The following is a 15,714-nucleotide window of genomic DNA, read 5'->3' on the forward strand; positions in this document are numbered from 1 at the left end:
CATATGTTTTTTCTTGGGCCTTATGCAGGAGTTTCTATGAAGCTCTGATTCTTTCTTACATGATATTATAGCCTCTCCAGAAGCCAATGGTCTAGTTGAATATCTGTTTCCAGTGATGAAGGATTGTTAATTTCATGGAGTGTTTTTCCATTCAGTGTTTACCATTTTGTGTTGGTTGAAAGTAAATTAGGAAGGATGTTACATCTGTGATCAAATGCCCAGGTGGGTTTTAAGAGGCCATCCTATATGGAAACATATGCCTTTAGTAGCTGACCAATTTGGTAACAGGTACTACTGATCCTTGCAGCTGCCATGAATATGTAGACAGATGCTGATGACATTGCTGCTTGTTCTAAACCAGGCGTGATGTGGATTTTTTTGTTTTCCTCAGTGGTTTGCCTTTTCTGCTAGATCTGCTGTACTGAGATCCATCCTCTCCACCTTTACTACCACTGAGGTGTCACTGTCAGTTGAAAATGACTCATCCACCATCATTGCTGTTGAGATTTAATATCTTCATCTGCCTCCGAAGCCAGTGATATTCCTTGCCTCCTCTCCCATGGTGGTGATAATTAGCTTCCACTCTCCTCTTGCTAAGCGGCCAGCTGTTAGAAATAGGCTATCCCACATTGGTCATTTGGGCCAGCGGATACACGGAGCTGCTGCGCCACATCAGTGCTTAGTTGGAGAGGGAAATTATGTGTATAATTGTCAGGATCATATCACTCATATGACAGGAGTGTTGTGTAGCAGCTGACTTCTGCTTATCTTCACTACAGTAGTGTGGCCTGTGTAAATAAAGTGCAGTAAACAATTTTCTTTTTATCATGCTTGCCTACAATAATCAAGGAATTTTATCATGTGTACATTTACATGTGTATTAAAAGTTTTGTGAACTTCCAGCTTGCTGAACTAATTGCAGGGCAGCAACTTATGTTAATCAGTGCAATGGAAAAACATCAAATTTCCAAATTTCACTTCTATTTACTTGATGACTAATTTCAGGTGGGACCTATTTTCAAATCATCTTTATTATTTGAAAATAGGACCCAGCCCGAAACTAGTCATCAAGTAAATAAAAGTGAAATTTGCAACTGTGACTATTTTTCTGATATATGAAAAGTTTTGTAATAAATTATAAGTGAATATATGTTTAAAATTTTGATTTACTTAACACCCTTGAAGACCATTCCTGTAGAAGAAGTATTAGCATGTCATTTCCTGTGTGTATGTAATATTTTTTTCCTCTCAGTGCAGCTCAGTGAATCTATAGCCACATATGGTCCTCCTGAGAAACAGCTCGTAATCAGGTATGGCCCATCAACCAACCTCAGCTGACCATTTGACCTCATGTTAGAGCTTGCTGTGGACCATGTTAATGATAGGAGAAACCGACAAGATCCTCAATGGGTTTGTGGCAATATGGGACCACCCACCAACCTTTACTACCAGCATAGTTCCCACTAAACATATGAAGTCAGTTGACAACATGGCTTACATCTGTTGGCAGACATCGGTCAATTCATCCATGAACTCCCCACAACAACCAGAATTCCTAGGTATATCTATTGGTAAAAATTACATGTGGGCCTAGCTGTTGCAAATCAAGAGCACTATTGAATAGAAATGGAAGAGTAGCTGCTACTCATTTCCATACAGAAACACATGACAAAGTAAACAAAGTGCCATACATAAGTTCTGTAATGACTGCTGATGACTTACTGCCTGCTGCTAGATAATTTATGCATTATTAAGTGCTGCTTCAATAGTTTCTTGCTCAAATTGTCTGAGGTGATGTGGTGAATACAACAGTGTTCCACTACACAACGAAGTCAAATATAACTAAAACAAAGAAAGTAATTAAAAACACTATGAAACATAGTTCACAAACTTGCTGTTGCTTCACTTCCTCATAGAAACAGGTAATGAAATAAACCAAGCGCAATGTACAATCAAATATTGTCTTTACTGTGTCACTGTTGGGCACAAGAACGATCTACTGGAAACTTCATTGTGTAAAGTCTTGAACATGCAAACATGTTTGTCGGTTGACATTTTGGAGGATAGTGCGTCCATAAATTCCAAAACATCTATAGCAATGTATTATGGTGAAGGTATCCTGGAATCCAAAAAAGCAAGGTGATATGTTGGGATAGCAAAGGACTTGGAAGAGCAGTTGAATGGAATGGATAGCATCTTGAAAGGAGGATATAAGATGAACATCAACAAAAGCAAACGAGGATAATGGAATGTAGTCGAATTAAGTCGGGTGATGCTGAGGGAATTAGATTAGGAAATGAGACACTTAAAGTAGTAAAGGAGTTTTGCTATTTGGGGAGCAAAATAACTGATGATGGTTGAAGTAGAGAAGATATAAAATGTAGACTGGCAATGGCAAGAAAAGCGTTTCTGAAGAAGAGAAATTTGTTAACATCGAGTATAGATTTAAGTGTCAGGAAGTCATTTCTGAAAGTATTTGTATGGAGTGTAGCCATGTATGGAAGTGAAACATAGACGATAAATAGTTTGGACAAGAAGAGAATAGAAGCTTTCGAAATGTGGTGCTACAGAAGAATGCTGAAGATTAGATGGGTAGATCACATAACTAATGAGGAAGTATTGGATAGGATTGGGGAGAAGAGAAGTTTGTGGCACAACTTGACCAGAAGAAGGGATCGGTTGGTAGGACATGTTCTGAGGCATCAAGGGATCACCAATTTAGTATTGGAGGGCAGCGTGGAGGGTAAAAATCGTAGAGGGAGACCAAGAGATGAATACATTAAGCAGATTCAGAAGGATGTAGGTTGCAGTAGGTACTGGGAGATGAAGAAGCTTGCACAGGATAGAGTAGCATGGAGAGCTGCATCAAACCAGTCTCAGGACTGAAGACCACAACAACAACAACTATAGATAATGCTGTCCTCATTATGAAGAGGTACAGTACTTTTGATGGTGTTATCTCGCCTAAAAGTTACTGGCAAGTTTCAGTGCAGTGGACAGACATATCTGTTCCATGTTCGAGGCAGCAAAGAAGAACTTTGTCAGCACAGCACTTCTGGCACACTGTGGCTTGATGCACCACTAGCTGTAGTTGTAGATGCAACTCAGATGGCAGTCAGTGCACCACTACAACAGCAGTCGGACAATGCCTGGCAACCACTGGCATACTACTCACACAAACATGCCGCCTTTGCAGATGAAATGGAGCCCATACAATTGTGAGCTCCTGGTAGTGTACCAGGCGCTAAAATAACTTTCATTCTCAAGATGAAGTGTGGGTGTTCACAATTTATATGGGCCACAAGTCGTTGACATTTGCATTCAGGCGGAACAGCTTCAAGTACTCATCCAGGCAGTTAAACCACTTGGAATTTATGATCTAGTTCACAGTCAACATTAAGCACATACCTGGGATAAACAATAATGTCGCAGATTGTGTATCATGAGTCAACAGTGTCTCCAATAGATTTTTCTGCACTTGCACAAGGTCATCGAGAAGATGATGTACTCCTTATGTGCATCAGTATTGAAGCTAAATGTCGTTGACATACCAGGAAAGGGACATGACAGTACTGTGACAACTATCATGTCCGAGCTTGTCTCTTTCTGCCACAAGTGCTCAGAAGGAAAGCTTTTAATGCTGTTCATGAGTTGCGCCATTCAGGGGTGTGTCCAACATTTCATTTAGTGTCTCAGTGTTTCTTGTCGTCAGACATGCAGTAATATTGTCAGGAATTGGTCAGATCTTGTGTCCAGTATCAACGCTGCTTGATTACTCACCATGTCCTAGCCCTGATTGGCTACTTTGCAGATTCACCACTTACTTCTCCCACATACATTTGGACATTGTTGGACTGCTTCACGCACTGAATGGGCAGAAGTAGTTATTAACAATGCTGACCATCATACTTGTCACCTGAAGCAGTACCGGTCGATAATATCACAGTCAAGACATTAGCTTGTGCCTTTGCTTTAACATGTTTGGCAAGATTTGGATGTCTGCTGCATATCAGCATGGATCACAGATGTCACTTTGTATAAGAACTGTTCACTCAGCTGGCCAAATTTTGTGGTGATACTCACCATAAGAACACTAGCTACCACCCGGGAAGCATTGGAATCATTGCACGCTGACACCATTGTTTGAAGACAGTGCTAATGTGCCATGAAGAGACCTGGTGGTCACCTCTACCCAGTTATACTACTTGACTTGCGAACAACATTCAAATCTGATATCGGTTTGCCAGTGGCAGGATTGGTTTATGGTGAGACATTGTGCCTGCCTGGTGATTTTGTTGACACAGACACAATAATGACAGCCATGTAAGATCAGCCAGATTTTTTGTATCACTTGAGAATCCATCTTCCAAAAGCTTTGCGACATGATACACCTCCCTCCTTTGTGTGCCAAGATCTCAAGCATTCTACACGTTATGCACCGCACAGAAGGCTTTCAACCACCACTGCATACCCTTATCCTGGCCCATATAACATTCTCCAGTGACATACACAAGCAGTGGACATTCTAGTGAATGGCAAGGCTACAAATGTCTCATTAAACTGTATTTAACCAGTTTATGTCTTCCTTGAGACACCACTGACAGTGGCTCCCAATGCAGATGACTCACTCTGGCCTCCCGGGTGCACTTCCCGGCGCAATTCCTTGATACTGATGCTCTGCCTCTACCCAGTGGATTGATTTAATGGCCTATACATCAGCTGTCATATGCTAATGCAAAGTTCAGTGTTCTATAGTATATGGTGCAGTACAGTGTTTTTAGCAAGTTAATCATGGCTGTTTGAGCATTTCCTCGCCCAGCTGCCAGGGGCACTGTGTTTTTATGCTTTTATATTTCTATGTGTTCTGTTTATTCTTTGTTTTTTTTTGTGAATTTGTTGGTAATGCATGCTCCTTGCCAACATTCTGTTACCTGGTGTTACTGAGTCGTAGCCTGTAATCAATTCCTTTTTATATCAAGAATTAGAGTTCCAAATTATGATATTTCTGCCCTGTCTCTTTATAAGAGAGACGTCGGGAGTACATTCGTAATAAAGTTTTAGAGTGCCAGTACAAGTGTCGCTCACTTAGTCACTTCAACACATCAATTGAAAATTAGTTAGCCAGAAGTAGAGCTGAGTTATAGATGGGAAAAATGTCCAGTTAAAACTGATACCAGTATATTAGTTCTGAATAACTGGTGTTTTTTGGTATTTTTTTGGTCTTGGTTATAGGAGGTGCTTTTTATTTTTTACTGATAATAGGGTAAAGAAATCTAAATTTCAATTAATCATAGTGTCAGTACTAAAATTTTTGATGTTTAAATAAACCTTTTTTTTTAAAAAAAAAAAGGGTAGTAATTTTTATTTATAAAATTTTTGTTACATAGAAATATTGCATTATTATAGAAAATGGGAATATGATTAGTGCTATTTTAATTACAGTACTGACACAAATGAGCAACAAAAACATGGCATAAGAACAGGTACAACACTGATGAGATGGTAACGTACCTGTTACCATATGACATGGCCTATTAAATGGTATGCACGTTATGCAATGTGCAATACTTTCTCCATCTGGCCTATATGGTAGTTTCTTGCTGTCATCTGACTTCATTTGTTTCCTGGTCTGGCAGTGTTGTATGAAATACAATATCAATGAAATGCAATGCTCCATTTGCTTTAAAAAATTAAATATGGGAGGAGGCACAAGAAACTTGTGACATATTGTAAGAAGAAAACTTAAAACGTAACAGTTCATTCATTACAGCAAAAGTAAAAGTAGCTGATCTGCTGCCTTTATCTGTTTAATATGTCTTTATCTGCATGTAGCCCTTGAAAATGGACAAATTAACGTGAAAAACAGAGTTTTTGCCTTTTAGTGGTGACTAATCATAATGCCCAGATAGTGGCATGATCTAATCATCTTGTGGTGTTGCAGTTCTTCTTGCTTTGAACATGCTTGCTACAAAATGGGAAGAGAAATTCCGCCATATACAAGACACCTTTTTTTCTGTTTTGTTGCACCCAGATGTGTTTTAGCACATTTTGTGCTATCTTCAGTGGGTTATTTTTTACTTACTAACTGTAAAATTATTGTTACATATTAACATTTAGCAAAACTTTTGGTGCATAATATTTACAATTGTGAATGAATAATTGTTGTAAAATATTGTACATCATTTGTTCAAAGTTCACAGTTGAGATATTTATTAACAACCTGATGCACTATGTGTTGTTTATAACATTATGTCAGAGTTCTATTTATAGCTAATTGGCAAAAAGAGTGGATGTATGCATTAGTTTAAGTACCTTACATGATACTATTGGACATTTATTTTGGTAGCTATTATGCCACACAATCTACAACTTCTCATCTGCAAACAGCAAAACGTAATTTTTATTTACAACTGGAAATGAGTATATATCATGTTTTTCATGTGTTACTTACGGTTTTGATATTGTGGTGCTTTCTCATGTGTTGTTGGCAAAGTGAATACGCAGATTTTGTGACCTATGGGCGCTTGACACTGCACTTTCTCCAATTTTTCAAAACATAGGCAGCGTTTTCACCGTCATTGTGTGTTGTTGTGGTTGTGTAGTATTCATTTGTTTGTAGTGCATTTGGCTGGGCGAGGCGTGCCAGTTTGAAGTGTATTTGGTGTGGGTGTTATTTCTTTTTCATGAGTAGTTTTGGTGTGGGTGTTATTTGTATAGTTGTTCCATTGTGGTGAAGAGGGTTTTATTGCACAGTGATGTGTATGTTTGAGTACTTTCTTTCCTCAGGCTAGTTTTCTTCTGTAGTTAATTTTTGTTATAAGGTGCTACTAGTTTTAAGGATGTGTAAGTCAGTTTCAATGTTTGTTGGGTGTTGATTGTGTGCTATCATCAAGTGGTCTGCAAATTTTGAGTGTGAGCTATTGCTTTTCAGTGCTCTGAGGTGTTCTGTGTACCTGGTTCTGAAATTACTGCATGTTTGGCCCACATATACAGCTTGACAGCAGTCGCAAGTAAGTTGGTATACCCGGGACTGGCTATATTTGTCAGTGTTGGTGGTACTTCTTCCAGGTCTGTTTTGTATTGTGTTTTTGGTTCTGTATGCTATGTTGAGTCCTTGTTCTTTAGTATATTACCCCCCCCCCCCTCTCACGGTGTGTGACTTTTTGTTGTTGTAAGTCATTATGTGTCATTTGTTGCTTACTGTTTGCTGATTTGTTGTGTGTTGTGTTGTGTTTGTTTGTGTGTGTGTTTCATGGTTATGTGTAGTTTGTTTTTGTATTTTGTGGTTTATTTTGTCTACTCTCTTTGCATCATATCCATTCTCCTGTGCAATTTGTTTTATTGTATTCAGTTCTTGTGTGTAATCGTATTTGTTCATGGATATTTTGTTCAGTCTGTGTAATAAATGTGACTCTTCAATTTCTCCAGGCATGTTTTATGATGAAATAAATCTTGGGTGAACAGCCTGGTATGAGTGTGCATAGGACACAATATTTTGGCAATCGACCACGTTGTACATGTACATCAGCGCACCTGATGATGGCAATGTGGTGTGAGTTATAGGGTGATTGGATTGGTTATGAATAATGGTGCTGGTGATTGTGGGTTTTCTGTAGGTTTTGAATTCATGTTTGTTGTTTCTTTTGTGTTTGGTGAGATCTAAGAAATTAAGTTTTTCATCTGTTTGTGTGTCAATGGTGAACTTTATTTGTGGGTGGATGGAGTTTATGTTGTCATGAAGTTCTTTTATGCGAAGCTGTGGTTCATCTGTTAAGCAAATTACTTCATTTACATATCTGTACCAATATATTATTTTGTACTGTTTTGGTATTACTCTATTGTCAAAGATTTGTTTTTCTATCTGACTGAGGAAAATGTCAGCTAGGAGGCCACTGATTGGGGGCATCTTCCCCAAGTGACATGATCCTTGACAACAGCATGATTTTTGAGCAGAATTTCAAAAAAATTAGAAGCAGTAAAAGAATACCAGTGATTTTTGTGGAATCCAATCACTTATCACATCACATCAGAGAAAAAAAGAGTGAACAGTGAACAGATTAAGTTTTCTCTCCTTTCCCAACATAATTTAACATTTTGATTATACGTATCTTGAAACTGAGGGAGTCAAAATTTTTCAATCTTCATTTAGTTTCTACTTTCATGACAGGAAACCATAGGAATAAAAGACTGAAAATTGGTTATTTTAGAAATCAGTTATTTTGAACTGATTTAATAGTCAAGTTAATTGGCATTGATATAAACCAATGTAACTGAAAAGGGGTTGTTTCAGCAATAACCGCCTTCCCTAAGCTGAACCAGACAGGTTCATTGGTCATGGAGATGCTTCTAACAATACATTAGGCAGTCATCAGTCATTCACACAATAGTGGTAAACATTTAACACTTCATAACACAATCAGCACACTCCTGATTTTGATAGCATAAATTTACGCCCTGGGCCACTAGTAGCTGTAATAGCAGAGGAATACAGTGATTGTTTTGTTCTGAAAGAGTACTGTAAAAATATAGCAAAATAATAAAATTGTGCATCCTTATTTATTGTCTGATTTACTCTTATTTCAGCTTTGGTTTCCTACTTTGCTGATGACAGAACGCTTAGAGGTCCTAGCATAAGTAAATTCACTTTGATTCCATGTTTAGAATTAGAATTGCCTTTTGTGGTTGTGGGTTATTATTATATTTCATGCAGTAATTTCTAAAGAATTGTTACAGTTTTGATGGAAATAATATTATTCTCATTTGAGTGATGTTTGTCGAGTTTTTTAAGTTTTACTTATAATTTTTCAGGGGGAAAGAAGAGAAAATTTTTTCACGCGATCCATTCCAGCAACCCATATTAGCAACAGAACCAGAATACAAGCCATCACAATGGAAAAGAAATGAGAATTATCAGTGCAGTGCAACAAAAAAATCTGCAACTCTTACAATGAAGCAACCATACTTCACTCAGACACAGTACATACTAGCACCAACTTCAAAGGTGCCCCTTCGAAACTCAAATATCACCAATGCTGCTAACAGTGATGGTAACAATTAAAACACTTCATGCTTTATATTTTACTAGATTTGTGAATGCTTTAAATTTTGCTAACTATCTTGAACAATGTAAAACTCATGGTTTTCTTATAATTAAGGACACTGAAGTTGTCCAAAAGTAGTATAAAATTAAAATTGACAGCTGTAGGGGAATTTATAGCCAAAAAGGAATGCCCTCATTATTGCAACACTAATAGTCTGGTGTTATGAAATATCTAAGAAAAAATGAACATAATTACAGTTAGTCACCGTACTTTTTTTCTAGCCTCCTCTTGTATCTGAATTCAGTGGTTGAATCTCCCAATGTTTCCCTGTATTTGAGAACACATTGGCATACTTGGTTCTGGAACATGAGATTAAGTAGCAGTATCACCACTTATGACATATACCTTGCAGTATCTACATTAAGAGGCATGACTGTACCACACTGCAAAATATTTGTTCATGCAGTTGCCTCTAAAAAAGTTAAGTATTATAAGATCCTATGCACAAATAAACCATTTAATGGAATTATTTAAGGGCATTGCCTCATGCTATTTTTGGCTTGCAGCAGTGATGCAGAGGGAAATGGATAATAGAGAAACATCTGATTTTTTCTCATGCTGCGTAAAACTCAGTGGCCTCGACACCTGAGATGGTGTAACAATAGGCAGCACCTGCATGTGCAGTGTATTTTTAGAAATTGTCAGTATCATTAATATTAAAGTCACGAAAATAGTATTTTATGGTGAGGGATGGCTTGGTAGTTATAAAAGTACCATGAAATTCACTTAAGTCCATAAAATCTAAAATTTATGTGCAGTCATGTTTCAAATGTTGCAAAATGTTGAAATATACAGGTACCTGAGGCGTAAGATGATGTCAGTAAGGATGGGAATTTCTCTCACTCAAGGGCCTTGAGAAAAGTAGACAAATTGTCAAGAATGTCTTAAAGCCACTCGAGAAATGTTGGACTGTTTAACCCTCTGTTGACCAAGTATGCAAACAATGTAATGGTAGTGTTAAGTACCACTACTTAGGAGCATAGCCATTGGGTTAAATCATGTATTGAGTTGCCATGTCTCAAACAACAGATATATCTCTATCTCAAAAACATTTGTTATCCATGGGAAATGAACACTTGTGCACAGCAGTTTAACTTTGGATTGGGAACAGAGATACATGACATGCCATGTGCCATGCGCCATATTGTAGTATGTGAAGTACAGATGTAGTAGAAAACAATTTTATCTCTTGCTGGGACAGTGGTAATAAGCAGAGTGCTACAAATACTATAATGTGGGTCCTCTACAACATCAAGAACTGCTGAATACACTCCAGTCTTCTAATTTAAAAATGTTGAAAATTTGGGACTCATATTACAATACTACACTGAAAGCAATTATTTTTCAAATAAAAATTATAATGTGGGCACTTCCAGAAGCGCAGGGCAAACTATTGGCAATGGAGTTATTGAAACTAATAAAATCAACTAATGTACAATTCCAAGTAATACTTATACAAAAGAAAGAGACATATTTTGAATGGCACTTAGTATGACAATGTATGCCTTTTTATAGGTTTTCTGTGATTATTATTGTAAATAAAGGTAACGATTAACAATTTTCAGCCTTCTCTCTACATTGATGGTATCACAGTAATTCATCCCCACTCAAACTTCAGTGACAATTTGTCTTCATAGTAGAACATAGTTTTAAGTTTACTGAGACACTCAATCCACAATAGCACATTAACATAAGAATGTTAGAGGAGGGGAGGGGTGTGATAACCACCAATTATATACTGTACTTGATGCTTGTCTAAAATGGGAGACTGCTTGCAGTTTTATTTGATAAGGCATAATATTTCATTTTTAATTATTTTACCAGTTCATATGTAAAATAAATACTATGGCATCTATCTATCTGAGGCTTGCATTCTTGTTAACTAAGTGATTCTTTTCCTTAATGAGCTCCAAACCCAAATATATTGTGCAAGAAGATAGAATAGAAGTAGATAAGTAAGAAAATAATTACATAGAACTAATGCATACAATACTTATGGTGATACAATCAAAAGTGGTAACCATAATGAACAAACATAGTTTTATGGGGTTGATACTATAGCCAACCAATGGATAATGTTATATCTAACCAAAGGAAAGCAGAAACAATATTATGAGAAGGAAAGTAGCTACTCACCAAATAGTTGAATCACCACTAGGCTAGACACACACAAATGCAGCTCACCCACGTCTGCAGTCACAGGCAACTGAAACCACACTTCAGTTGCCTGAGACTACAGTTGTGTTTGTGAGTTGTTTTTGCATGTGTGTGTGTGTGTGTGTGTGTGTGTGTGTGTGTGTGTGTGTGTGTGTGTAATGTTGCCGAAGGCCTTAATGGCCAAAAGCTTTAATTGTGAGAGTCTTTTCGTTGTGCCTATCTGCAACTCAGCATCTCCGCTATTTGGTGAATAGCTACTTTCCTTCTCGTAATATTGTTACATTCCATCCTGGATTTTCCATTGTTTGATTTTTGCCCAAAGGAAAGCAGAAAGTTGTACTTGCTAGTTAACCACTGTAGCATGGGGACATTATTGTGACTGGGCAGAAATCACAAATGGGTTCCCCAAGGCTCAATCCTGGGACTGCTACTGTTCCTCGTGTATGTAAACAATCTTCTATCAAATACACAACAGGGAGAGTTAGTCCTTTTTGCAGGTGATGCTAGTACCATAATCAATCCCAGACATAAGTACAGAAGCAGAAGGAATGATAAACAGTGTTCATAAAATTATTATTGACTGGTTTTTTGCAAATGGTCTCACTCTCAATTTTAAAAAGACATGACATATTCAGTTCTGCACATCTAGGGGCACTACAGCAATGATAAGTGTAACATTTAGTGAGGAAATAATAGAGTGCAAACTTCAAAATTCTTAGATCTCCATACTGATGATAATGTAAACTGGAAAAATCACATTTTGGAACGCCTAAAACACTTACTTTGGCAACATTTGCACTTAGAATTATTGCAAATTTTAGGGAGAGGCAAACCAGTATGTTGAAATATTTCACATATTTTCATTGTATAATGTAATATGGAATAATGTTCTGGGGTAACTCATCTTTAAGAAAGTAAGTCTTCATTTCACATGATAACTTGCGAACCATGAATGAAGGGTATCAGACGGATGCCATATTCCTTGACTTCCGGAAAGCGTTTGACTCGGTGCCCCACTGCAGACTCCTAACTAAGGTATGAGCATATGGGATTGGTTCCCAAATATGTGAGTGGCTCAAAGACTTCTTAAGTAATAGAACCCAGTACGTTGTCCTCGATGGTGAGTGTTCATTGAATGTGAGGGTATCATCTGGAGTGCCCCAGGGAAGTGTGGTAGTTCTGCTGTTGTTTTTTATCTACTACATAAATGATCTTTTGGATAGGGTGGATAACAATGTGTGGCTGTTTGCTGATGATACTGTGGTGTACTGGAAGGTGTCGTCGCTGAGTGACTGTAGGAGGATACAAGATGACTTGGACAGGATTTGTGATTGGTGTAAAGAATGGCAGCTAACTCTAATAATGATAAATGTAAATTAATGAAGATGAATAGGAAAAAGAATCCCGTAATGTTTGAATACTCCATTAGTAGTGTAGCACTTGACACAGTCACGTTGATTAAATATTTGGGCGTAACATTGCAGAGCGATATGAAGTGGGACAAGCGTGTAATGGCAGTTGTGGGGAAGTCTTTGGTTCATTGGTAGAATTTTGGGAAGATGTGGTTCATCCGTAAAGGAGACCGCTTATAAAACACTAATACAACCCATTCTTGAGTACTGCTCGAGTGTTTGGGATCCCTATCAGGTCGGATTGAGGGAGGACATAGAAGCAATTCAGAGGTGGGCTGCTAGAGTTGTTACTGGTAGGTCTGATCATCACATGAGTGTTATGGAAATGCTTCAGGAACTCGGGTGGGAGTCTAGAAGAAAGGAGGCGTTCTTTTCGTGAATCGCTACTGAGGAAATTTAGAGAACCAGCATTTGAGGCTGACTGCAGTACAATTTTACTGCTGCCAACTTTTATTTTGAGGAAAGACCACAAAGATAAGATAAGAGAGATTAGGGCTCGTAAAGAGGCATATAGGCAGTCATTTTTCCTTCGTTCTGTTTGGGAGTGGAACAGGGAGAGAAGGTGCTAGTTGTGGTACGAGGTACCCTCTGCCACACACCTTATGGTGGATTGTGGAGTATGTATGTAGATGTAGATTGTGCAAAATCATGCTGTGAGATAGTATATGGCGCTCACCTGTGAATGTCATGTAGACATCAATTGTCTGAGTTGGACTGTCTGACTACTACTACAGGGTGTATTTATTCCCTCATGAAGTTCGCTGTAAATAGCCCATGACAGTTCAAAAGGGCAATGATGTACATATTTTGAATACCAGGAGGGAAAGTGATATTCATTACTCCACAGTAATGTTGTCTTTATCACAAAAAAGGTGTGCACAGCATTGCAATTAAAATTTTTGATAACTTACCCAGTGGTATAAAATATCTGACAGACAGCAAAGTAAAATTTGAAAACAACTAAACAACCTTTAAATGTTCAGCATGTAGCCATATTTACAAATTAATTGGCAATGTGAATGTAAAATGACTTGTTCCAAATGATTTATCATGCAAAATGATCCATGGAACTCGAATCTAACTAATTCCAAAACTAAATAAGGCACTGCATGTTGATAGCAAATACAGCTGTGATTTTGCAAGTTAGTGGTTTTTAAATGGTTTCATAGACTTTATCTAAGAATTAATAGTAATTTTCAACTTCCTAATTTAAGAAGCTCAGCCTAGAAGTGGTATTTTAATAAGGCAGCAGAATTAAGCTTCCTGGGGCAAATTGCCACCTGACTAACATGAGTGAGCGTTCATCCCAAGAGTTGCAAATGTAATACAGCCTCCCTCAAAACAACACAAATTGTGTAAAAAGGCCAGGTTTAACACAGGTATTGTAGCTAAGGCACTGCATTTGAACAGAAGAGACATGTGATACTTGTTGGCCTCATGACACATCATGAAGATGCCACAAAATTAAAGAAGTTCCATATGCTACCATGGATTGTGCCAATGTCTGTGGCAGAGGATCTTTAGCAGTGATAAACTCCATTAGATGGTGGAAAACTCAGCATATTTTTCTGCAGCTTTTCACCGCTGAACATGTATTTCCTTGCACCACTAAGGGTAAAGCTACTGTCGTGGTTGAAGTAGTTGTTGCACATTCTGACTCAATAGTTATGTTGATGACAGAATCCTTGTTTAAAAAATAGCTGACAGTGAAAACCTTCACTTGAGGTTTTCAACTGTTAACCAGATGCTGTTGTCTCAGTGTCATTTAAGTTCTTGGCTGCCAATCCAGCTACTATCATTTAGAAACAATGTCATTAACATGGTTTATATGTCTGTTATATATTTTTTTGCTTTTATATATGCTTTGTAAACATATGTAAGCATATTATTGTATTAATTGATATATTTTTTGAATATATTGTTTCAGATTCTCAGGAGGGTGAGATGGGTGAGATGAGAAGCTCTAGAGTATCATTACATTCTGGAAAACTGTTTGGTGGTATAGTTAGTCAACAAACTAGAGGTATTCCTGGTCGGACTGATTGGGCCGCTAAGTAAGTGTTCTAAGGAATTGCCTATTTAATATACTATTGATAATCTAAGCTGCTCATGCCAATTCTTTTTTTTTTTTTTTTTAATATGATTTTCGATTTTATTCCAGATATCTGAAATAATGAATGGATAGTGCTACAATGATTCTTCAGCACTTGTGTGAAATATGGACTTCCATTTTTGTATAATGGGACCATAAGATAGCATGTGCATGAAAAGTGTACAGGTGCTGTGTGGTAATTTGATGGAACAACAGTTGATAGTGCACTTTTTAGTGCCTGTAAAATGTTGTGTTGTATGATCATACTACAATTTGGGAAACTGTAAATAGTATTTGATTAGATGTGTATATACATGCCAAATACAGTGTACAGATTTTTATACTAAATATGATTCTTTTTTTATGACTTACCCATACAAACGATCAAAACCCACTTAAGGCAGTGTTTCAGTAAGCCAGTAGTGTTACTATAGATCATGAAGAATGCTGCTGAGATTTCATAATAAAATTAAATTCTTTTGGGAATTGTCTCTTTCAACAATTTATTTTTTTCTAAATTAAATCTATACTTAATGTCATTGGATGATTTCTCTGTTTTTCTTCTCCCCCGCTCTCTCTCTCTCTCTCTCTCTCTCTCTCTCTCTCTCTCTCTCTCTCTCTCTCTCTCTCAGTTTTTTGAAGCTATATGTGGGGTGCTTTATCTTGTTTATGTACACAGGGAAAATACTGATAAATAGATCAATAACTGAAGCCAAGAAGGGAACAGGTTACAATGTTAAGGATATTGTTCTATTGTTCTATTACTTTGTGACTAATCTCTATAGCAAATTCCAAACTGCATCAGATTGGACTTAAATTTTATTCTGACTTAAGTATTACTCATACACAAGATCAGACAATACAGTTTGTTTTTCTCTTGTAAAATTTTTTGGTTGTCTGTATAGTAACTTGATCCACAACCACTACCTCAGAATCATCCCCTACAATCCTT

At 37.3% G+C, this 15,714-nt stretch overlaps 1 protein-coding gene across 7 annotated transcripts in view; it reads left to right on the forward strand.

Annotated features, from left to right (window-relative positions):
• Nucleotides 1–15,098, forward strand: part of LOC126174784 (serine/threonine-protein kinase dyf-5) — a 255,876-nt gene extending 240,778 nt beyond the window's left edge. For all 7 annotated transcript variants that reach the window (XM_049921145.1, XM_049921148.1, XM_049921149.1 and 4 more), the window contains 3 exons: nucleotides 8,809–9,047; nucleotides 14,598–14,724; nucleotides 14,832–15,098. In XM_049921145.1, coding sequence (XP_049777102.1) covers nucleotides 8,809–9,047; nucleotides 14,598–14,724; nucleotides 14,832–14,844 — 379 coding nt within the window. In that variant the 3' untranslated portion in view covers nucleotides 14,845–15,098. The remainder of the gene's footprint in view (nucleotides 1–8,808; nucleotides 9,048–14,597; nucleotides 14,725–14,831) is intronic.
• The last annotated feature ends 616 nt before the right edge of the window (nucleotides 15,099–15,714 follow it).

This window comes from Schistocerca cancellata, chromosome 3 (assembly GCF_023864275.1).
Source record: "Schistocerca cancellata isolate TAMUIC-IGC-003103 chromosome 3, iqSchCanc2.1, whole genome shotgun sequence".
Lineage (NCBI taxonomy): Eukaryota > Metazoa > Arthropoda > Insecta > Orthoptera > Acrididae > Schistocerca > Schistocerca cancellata.